The sequence below is a fragment of the Pongo abelii genome, chromosome 11, assembly GCF_028885655.2.
Source record: "Pongo abelii isolate AG06213 chromosome 11, NHGRI_mPonAbe1-v2.0_pri, whole genome shotgun sequence".
NCBI lineage: Eukaryota > Metazoa > Chordata > Mammalia > Primates > Hominidae > Pongo > Pongo abelii.
Window position 1 is genome coordinate 113,808,903 of NC_071996.2, and position 9,979 is coordinate 113,818,881.

The 9,979-nt window shown below is 38.6% G+C and overlaps 1 protein-coding gene across 3 annotated transcripts in view; it reads right to left on the reverse strand.

Annotated features, from left to right (window-relative positions):
* Positions 1-9,979, reverse strand: part of LANCL1 (LanC like glutathione S-transferase 1) — a 47,859-nt gene extending 37,880 nt beyond the window's left edge. Inside the window, exons 1-3 of one of the 3 annotated variants that reach the window (XM_024242899.3) lie at positions 9,924-9,979; positions 9,517-9,613; positions 5,177-5,294 (exon numbers count right to left, since the gene is read on the reverse strand). In XM_024242899.3, coding sequence (XP_024098667.2) covers positions 5,177-5,294; positions 9,517-9,597 — 199 coding nt within the window. In that variant the 5' untranslated portion in view covers positions 9,598-9,613; positions 9,924-9,979. 3 annotated transcript variants of the gene reach the window in all.

Genomic DNA, 9,979 nt, shown 5'->3' on the forward strand with positions numbered 1-9,979 from the left:
TCATGAAAGTCTAGAAGAATTAATTACACCACTGAGATGCCATCGTTGATACAGTAGAGCCACAAAAACCATCAAGGCTGAAACAATAAATTCTTGCTGGAGAAAACTGGGTTCAGATAGTGTGCATGACTTCACAGGCACCAATCAAGGAGACATGAGAGAGAAGTGGATATGGCAAAAAAAAAAAAAAAAAGTGGGGGGATGGGGACGAAGGATTTCAAGATATGAATCTTGGAGAAATTCAAGAGCTAATAGATGCCACACCAGAGGAATTAATAGAAAGCAACTTGATGAAGATGAGTTCTTATGAACCAGTGCTAGAGGATGAGGAAGATATAGAAGCAGCAGCACCAGAAAACAAATTGACGTTAGACAGTCTGGCAAAAGGGTTTTGATTATTCAATATTGCTTTTTACTTCATTTCTGACACGGATTCGTATATGGTATGGGCACTGACACTAAAGCAAATGGTGGAAGAACTGCCAACGTACAGATATTTTTAGAGAAATGAAAAAGCAAAAACGTCCGACAGAAATTACGATGTATTTCTGCAAAGTTACAGAGTGTTCCTGTCTTTCCTGCCTTCCCTTCCACCTCCCTTCACTTCTTCTGCCTCTGCCACCCATGAGAGCAAGACCAATTCTTTCTTTTCCTCCTCTTCCTTAGCCTACTTAATGTGAAAACGAGGATGAAGACCTTTATAATGATCCACTTCCACTCAATGAACAGTAAATATATTTTCCCTTCCTTATGATTTTAACATTTTTTTATACCTTATTGTAAAAATATAGTACATATTAAATGTAACACACAAAATATGTGTTAATCAACTCTTTATGTTATCAGTAAGGCTTCCTCAACAGCAAGCTATTAGTAGTTAAGTTTTGGGGGAGACAAAAGTTATACATAAACTTTTGAGAGTGTCAGTGGGCATGTGCCCTTAAACTGCACATTGTTAAGGGTCAGCTTCACACATCTAACATTAAACGCACGAATGTGTCATCTCTTCACTAGAACCCTTTCATTTTCAAGATCAACTGAGCAACTGAGACAAATCTAGACACACCATGAATGAGGTATGAAATTGGGCAGCCCAATTTTGTAGCTTTCTTTAGAGTCATGAAGTAGAAACAAAGACATACAATTACGGAGTTTAGTATGAATTGATGCACGGTACAAATTAGAAACTTTATGATTTTGCAACAGAAAATAAGAGTTTGGGAGAAAGCAGAAAAGAATGGCAAGTAACTGTTTAATAAAGCTACAAAAATAGTAATGTTTTACAGTATTAAGTTTAGAATCAATCGCTAGTCCCTTCTAGATTTAAGTTACACTTAGCTCTAGGAAAATTATGATTTGGCATTCCTATAATACTTCCTTTCTGTGGCAGGCTTTACGCAAAGACTTACTGAATGAAAAAAACAAAAAAAACTTAAAGGTGTTGTGAATCAAAATCCAAATCAATCTCCTTGGAAACAAAGAACAGACAAAATATCGCTTGGAAAATTTCAAAATATTTTATAGACACTGGTAAATTTATCCCCCACAAAAATCCCCCAAAAAGTGAACAGAAGAGATCCTTTAGCAGACATAAAAATTGAGGCTCACTGTCCAAATGCCTTGTGCAAAACATAGGAGTCAAGAAAAAAATCATTTTTCTTGTTATATAGAAGTTATAGCAGAGATTACTAGGTCTTATCCCAAAATTCACTCTCCTCTTCCTCTATTAACAGAACCCGAGCTAGAAGACTGCATTTACTACCCTTCTTTGCTAACAAGAGTGACTATGTGACTATGTTCTGGCCAATGCAAAGTAAGCACAACTGAAATGTTGAGTGGGACTTCCAGGAAGGCTTTTTAAAGGGAGAGCATGCATTAATGCATTCTTCTTTGCCTCTTCTTCCCTCCAGCAGCCTGAAAAGCTGATGTAATGACTGGATCTTCAGCAGCCATCTTAAGCAAGAGGTAGAAGCTAGAGGCTGAGGAATGATGGAGCAGAAAGAAAGGAGCTGGGGTTCTATTAACATCCTGAAGCTACACTATCAGGCCTGGACTGACCAACTCTTTCTGGCCTTCTTTTACGAGACAAAAATGCAGTTATTTAAACCACTATACTTCTGTTTTCTTTTTTGGGGTATAGATAACTGAACCTAATCCTGTCCCAAATCCTGATCCTATCTAACCAGTGTTAGCTATCAGCCCATACGTATACTGGAGAATGACGTTTAACAAAATAAGATGTTAAAGTTCTAACTAATTGTAATAATCATGCAGTTTTCTCATGCTGAACAAAGTTAAAGAAATATAATGTGTGTTTCCTAAAGAGTGTCATCTTTTTGAAAGATAACATGGGGCACAAAGTAACATAAAAATCTACACATAATTATATAAACATTGCTTTGACATACAACACCAAATATTTTTATTGTGTTTGTGAATGCATTTCTTGATAATAAAATTGCAGTTATGAATAAGTGATACTTGGAAAGTTATAACATAATGGGAGGAGAAGGTATTAACACCGTGATTTTATGGGGTTGAATCAGTTTTAGTTTCTTATACAACTCAGAGCTTTATGTTATTTAGACTGTCTGAACACTGGCACAAGGTAGCATATTACTTATCAAAACACTGGAGGAGGCAGTCTATTTTACGTGGGAATAATGGCTTTTTAACACTGTTCGATTAGGAGACATTAGGAACCTTGCCTTGAAAACCATTAGCAAATTTATCTAGAAGATTTTACGTTACATCCTAAAACAACCAGCCACTAAGGACATCCTAAACTGCTTAGTATGCCAATTTGCCTCAGATGCTTGCCATATAGGCTGCTTTCAGGAGCCAGCAATGAGTATCATAGATACTTGAGGATAAAAGGTTGAAGGATACTGGCATTCAAAGATGAAGCCAGAAACCCTGTACAGCCAAAAAAATTAAACTTGCATTTTACTTTGGAGTGAAATTTCTCTGCTATTTCCAAAGTTTTTAACTTTTGGTTTCTCAACTAGCCCTAGCAATATAAGGGCCTGACTAATGACTCTTCCCAACATTGTCAAACTTAATTCAAACTTGAAATCAATCCCCTTTTTTTCCCTCCTAAAGCAAAGTAACTCACAATAATAATATGAGTACATCTGAATGGCCAATTTAAAAGTTTAAGTCATTCTTCTGTAATCAGTGCTAGAATTAACTAGTGATCTGTTTCAGTTTTTTTTTTCTTTTGCCAGGAATCACAAAATAATAGAAACTCCATATATATTAGAAAAAGATCTGTAAGTTTGAGCCTTATATATTAGTACAATGTGGCAATCAAGAGGAAAACTCAAAAGACAACTGTGTGCTGTGCTTGTCCTGTTTTGTTCAAACCACGATAATTTTAAATAAATAGTAATGTTCAACATTCACTGATGACATTATCTATCAAACACATCACACCCGGAACACAGCAGATAATAAATGGAAGCTGTTATACTTTCCTTCTTGAAACAAAATCCTTTCATTTCATTCTCATTTTAACTTTGTGTTAAGCTTCTACAATCCATAAAAATCATAAAACAATAAAATGATCCAACATTATCTAGTCCAGTCTTATTTTTACAAAACATTGACTTTAGAAGTCCCTGAGATTTTAATTTTACTGGTTTAATCTGTCTTCCCTACCCTTGTTAAAAAAAAATAGAATCATGTGTCATTATTGGTTGAGTACCCCTTACCTGAAATCCTTGGGACAAGTGTTTTGGATTTCAAATACTGAAATATTTGGCTTATATTTACCAGTTGAGTATCCCAAATCTGAACATCAGTAATCCTAAATGCTCAATGAACATTCCCTTTGAGTGTCACATCAGAGCTTAAAAAGCTTCAAATTTTGGAGCATTTTGGATTTCAGATTTTCAGATTTGGGATGCTCAACTTGTACTAAAGAGGAAGACTAAGAGATTGCTATTGTTAATAAATTTCTCTCAGAAAGCTTTCAAACTGCAGTCCGTAGATCACCATCTGCATCAGGACCATTGACGGTTATAAAAGGCAAATTCCTGGGTTCTGCTCAAGATCTACTGAATCAGAATCTCTGCTATGAGGCCATTTTTATGACAAATTCCCCTCCTTAAAATCAAATTAAAATTCCCTGGATTGCAAGCTTATTCATCCTTGCCCACTCTTTAAAGGGAATGGGAAACACTGAGTCTCTACGCTATGCTTTCTTCCAGATTACACAGCTGTCTTTTTGTTTCTCTACATTTGGTAAATTAATTGCAGTTCTTCAACTTTTCTTCTTTGATTTTTTTTTTTTTTTTTTGAGACAGAGTCTTGCTTTGTTGCCCAGGCTGGAGTGTGCCAATCTTGGCTCACTGCAACCTCTGCGTCCTGGGTTCAAGCAATTCTCCTGCCTCAGCCTCCTGAGTAGCTGGGACTACAGGTACGAGCCACCATGCCCAGCTAATTTTTGTATTTTTAGTAGAGATGGGGTTGCACAGTGTTGGCCAGGATGGTCTTGATCTCTTGACCTTGTGATCCACCCGCCTCGGCCTCCCAAAGTGCTGGGATTACAAGTGTGAGCCACTGTACTCGGCCTCTTTGATTTTTCTCTCTCACCTTTTTTTGAAATCAATGCACTGTTTCTTCCTAAACCTCCTCCAACCTCTCAATGATTGAGATTGGCAATGCAGCAATTGCAAACCAACCAGCAATGACCATACAGGAGGATTAGTTCATGGAAGTAATACTTTACCCTGTGTTTCTGTATGGACTCCTGTTATGGGTTAACTTTTTAAAACATGCTTTTGGACATGTTTTATTCCTGAGATCAATCCTCATTACCTCTGCTTCAGGCACTGTATTTTGGAACCCTTCCCAATTCTTCCCACTGAAATTACATCTGCAAATTAACTATGTAATATTGAAAATCAATTTTTCTCCTCACAAGTATAGCAGCCATCCAAATGTCGGGCATGAATTACATGAATATGCTTACCATGCCCTAAATTCAGGGCACTATTAAAAACCCAGAAGATACCATGGTTGGGTTGAGGGCACAGCACTCTCCCAGAAGCAATTACTCATATGCAGATGCAGGAAGCATTTAAGGGTGCACCATTCAGACAGACAGCTCTTGGAAAAATGCTCTGGCTCTTAAGCACAATGCTTATGCCAGCTCACAGTCAGCACTTCATACCTGCCCAGCCAGTGTAACCGGTGCCATCCCGAGGGTCTGCTGATTTCAGGCCTCTCTCCATTTGCTGAAGAAGCTCCCGAATCTTATCGGTCAAGCGTTGTGAGAACTCAGGAGTCAGCTAGATATTAAAGGAAAACAAATATCAAATTAATGTGGGTCACCCAGCTTGCTGGACTATAAGCTATCAAAGACAGGAAGGTATTTCTTTTCCACTTAGGACATATTTTTCTACCTGGGAGACTAAACAATTTATTTTCTATTCTTAAACAACAACAATATCACATTAACAAAATTTATAAAATACCGTTGTAACTTATGTTTTACATAAAATTTTTAGTTAAATACTAAAACAGACTACCAATGATAAACTGGCTCACAGTAATTTTCCATCTAATAGTAATCGCCTATTATTTAAACCAATATTATAATAAAGTCTTTTTATTAAATTAAGCACAAATCAGATGTTTGCTGCTTTCAAATTACTGGATTTTTAGTATTCAAGCTGCAGCAAGGTAAATTCCCTAAAGAAACATCTAATTGCTCTTATTTAAAAAAAATGATTTTAAAAAAATGAAGTAGCCAAAGAAAAGCAAAACAAATTCATGTATATCAAGAGCCTCAAGCAGAACAGAAAGAATATCAAACTTAGCATCATAAACCCACGTCCACCACAGTGTCTGGCAGAGAATACAGGCTTCACAAATGTTTCTCAATGAATGAGCCTGTCTATATCCTTACCCGCTATTAGCTGATCTTGTTGAACTCATAACTTCTTTATGTTTCAATTACCTCCATAAAGTCAGGATAATAATACCTGCCATGCCAATTTCAAAAGGTACTTTGGGGATTAAATGAGATAGTGTATCACAAGTCTTTCTCATTCAGGGATGTAAATGTTGACATTTTTACTAATTCTTTAGCAGATCAAGGGTCTAAGGCAAGTAATAGTTTAGATATGGATTGAAAATACAGTAAGGCTGGGGCTGTGGGGTTAGGACCACCATATGAAGGTCCACAGATGCTGTGCAGTGAGGCTCACACAATCATTACGTTATTCTTCTTAAAGGCAAATGAAAAATAATTTTAAACTTCTGCACACACTGAATCAGTGTCTTAAAAAGTCACTGTAGGCCGGGCACAGTGGCTAATGCTTGTAATCCTAGCACTGTGGGAGGCCGAGGTGGGCAGATAACCTGAGGTTAGGAGTTCAAGACCAGTCTGACCAACACGGAGAAACCCCCATCTCTACTAAAAATACAAAATTAGTCAGGCATGGTGGTGCACGCCTGTAATCCCAGCTATTCGGGAGCCTGAGGCAGGAGAATCCCTTGAACCCGGGAGGCGGAGGTTGTGGTGAGCCGAGATCGTGCCACTGCACTCCAGCCTGGGCAACAAGAGCGAAACTCCATCTCAAAAAACAACAACAACAACAACAAACACCCAAAAAAACTCACTTTATTGTCTCCCTCAATAATTTTAAGAACTTGCTGTGATTCTAAGACTTGAATTTCACAAAGTAATTAAAATTTCAGAACAATGTGGGGGAAAGTTACAAGGGTATAAACATTTTATTTTACCATGTAAGGATTGTAGAAATAAACCTAACCACTCACATCAGAATCTCATTTTTTAAAATGAGATAAAATCTTAACACTGAAAACAGCAAGAAGGCAGTATCAGAATTAACAACAACAATAGTTTAAGGATACATTAAGATTCACTTCGGAGGAGCATCCTTGATAAGGCAAATCAGACTTTCAACCACATCTGGATTATTTAATCTAAAGCACCACTATGATCCCTTATTTCACACTTTTTAGAAGAAACGACATTGTTTGACAGATACACTCCCATTATTTAACGATTTCTGCAAAGAGGTTAAGATTTCAACCAGACTTGAAAACACATTTAGTAGGATAAAATACACCTCAATGTTAATACAAAAGGCTTATAAATCTCAGCTAGATAGAAGAGTGCATCTATATTGAGAACACGTCATCTACTGTATATAGATCATATATAATTTATCATCTTGCCTGGCCTTCAAGAGATCAAGAATAATGAGAATGTCTCAGCCTCATGAAGGGAAGTTACTTTCTGTTTGGCACATTCTGCATTTCATAAAGGTGACCTCTGTGAGAATACCGATTGCTTGTGGTAGACCACCAAATTATTCAAATTCTAGCAATAATCTGAAGTCTCTAAAAGTCCTTTATTCTTTTCCATTTTTTTCTGACAGATGCCAGAAAACAGACCAGTTCCTTATTGAAATCTTGTGTTAAGAAATTAAGGAGGACAGATCTCCAGGGTTTGATCCTCTGTGTTCAACATTACACAATTTTAGAACTGCTATGCTACTTCCTTTCTAGGACCTGTCCAAAAACTACGTTAGGCAATAAATTACATTATTACTCTTGGGTCAGGGTTTAAATTCGTGAATTTTTCCCCTTAGAAATAAAGGGTTAAATTCGGCCAGGCATGGTGGCTCACACCTGTAATCCTAGCACTTTGGGAGGCTGAGCTGGGTGGATCACTTGAGGTCAGGAGTTCGACACCAGCCTGGCCAACATGGTGAAACCCTGCCTCTACTAAAAATACAAAAAAAAAAAATTAGCCATGTGCGGTGGTGTGCACCTGTAATCCCAGCTACTCGGGAGGCTGGGGCATGAGAATCACTTCGGCCTGGGAGGCAGAAGTTGCAGTGAGCCAAGACTGTGCCTGTGCACTCCAGCCTGGGCTCAGGGTGAGTCTCTGTCTAAAAAAATAAAAATAAAAATAAATAAATAAAGAGTTAAATTCATAAAAAGCATTTACTTTATAGGCAGTCTAAATAGCTACATTTTATTGAAGGTTTCTGTCACTAGGACAATCCTCAAGTGTTCTCTTTGCCAAGTCTGCATGAAGCAGCAAGTCCTCCTCCCGCAAGACAAGACATATACTTTAGCTTGAGAATCTGCACAGCTAGACAAAATGCAGGCCCAAATGGCCAAAGGGAATCCATCTGACCTGAAGATAATTATAAAAAGCTTTGTTTGGGCAGCTTAATACTAGTCTTAAAATAATTAGATTGACTCAAACTCCATATATATTTTGGTAGCCTTCTACCCTACACCTCTTCTTCATCTCTTTGATTCCTCTTACCTGCATTACTGACCCAAGTTAATCTATAATGTGACAAGTGTTTTAAGGAAAAAACCACCATCAGATCCACAGATTAATTTGACAGGGATGAAATCTGTAAGGCCATTATATCACATAAAATGCCTTTTGTATGGCTAACAAGTTTCAAAGAAATAAACTAGTAAAATTTTTAAAGTGTGTGCCTTGTTTCCAACTTATTTTCAAAACTAAATTTTATTTTTTTATTTTTTAGAGACAGGGTCTCTGTCACCCAGGCTGGAGTGCAGTGGTGTAATCATAGCTCACTACAGCCTCGAATCTCCTAGGCTCCAGCAATTCTCCCGCCTCAGCCTAAGTAGCTGGGACTACAAGCTTTCCACCACACCTGGCTAATTTTTTAAAAAATTTTAGTAGAGATAAGGTCCTGCTATGTTGCACAGGCTGGTCTCAAACTCGTGGCCTTAAGCAATCCTCCTGCCTTGATTTCCCAAAGTGTCGGGATTAATGGTATGAGCCACTGCACCCAGCCAAAACTAGGTATTCTTAAAAATATCTGTATTCCCTCTTAACAATTATGTTCACCCAAAGAGGCAAGAGAAAACACAGGCCCCTAGTATTTTACATCCAGGTTCTCTTTTGCACAGTGATTTGTGACATGCTAACTAGTTTAATTTACAAGTTTCTTTTTTTTGTTTTCCAGCTGTGGATACGCCCTGTGGAGTGACACCGGTACAAAGAACTTCAGGTTTCCTATGTCCCCAAATTATCTAAGCACTAACAGTTTAAAGATGTCCTTGCCATACACCACCGTTTGCTCTCATCATTACCCTGACCGCACTTGTGTATGCACTTGTGTATAATCACAAAGGAGTAACACGGCACATGTGAATACCGTTAGGATTCTTCACCTCTCTTTAAGAAGCAAACCAAAATACATTAAAAAAATACCAATTACATAGTAAACTACATATTTGCCAATTTTTAAAATTTATACTATCAATAATTGAGTTTATTTCAATTAATGTTAACAATGACGTATTCAACATTATGTTAGAGCTCAATTTGTATATATTAACATGTATTTTTAAATAATTTACATATTTATCGTCGAATCGTATTTTTTTTAAAGGGGGATGCTCAACTCTTTCAGGCAAAAATGAGCTCCTTTCCGAACACCGTGGGGAGAGGCAGGGATGCAGGCAGACATATCCCAAACTCACCCTCCCGGCAGCATCAAAGTAGCCTTCGGCCAGGGATTTGTTAAAATCAGCATAAGGATTCGGGAAGGCCCTTTGAGCCATGACGCCGGAAGCGAGCCTGCAGAACAGGGGAAAAAGAGAAACTAGGTTGAGATAGGGGCCTCGGCCGAGTTGCGAGGGCGGCGGCCGGCGCCCAGGTATCCCCCTTCCTCCAGCTCCTGGGCCATCGAGCGGTCTCGGCGGTCCGAGTGGACCTCGGGCCCACTGCGGCCCAACTGCTAGGGCATGGCGCCTTCGCGAAAAAGCTGTCAGGGCCCTTAACCCACCCGGATGAAGGGGACCCGTTTTGCAACCCCGTTCCCACGCCCGCGACTTGAAGCAAGGGCGCTTCCCGCGTCCTGAAGCCCTTCTCGGACCTGGCCTCTCACCCCGCAGCCCCGGACAATAACAGAAGGGGTTCTTTTACCGCCCAGTTCCTGACAGG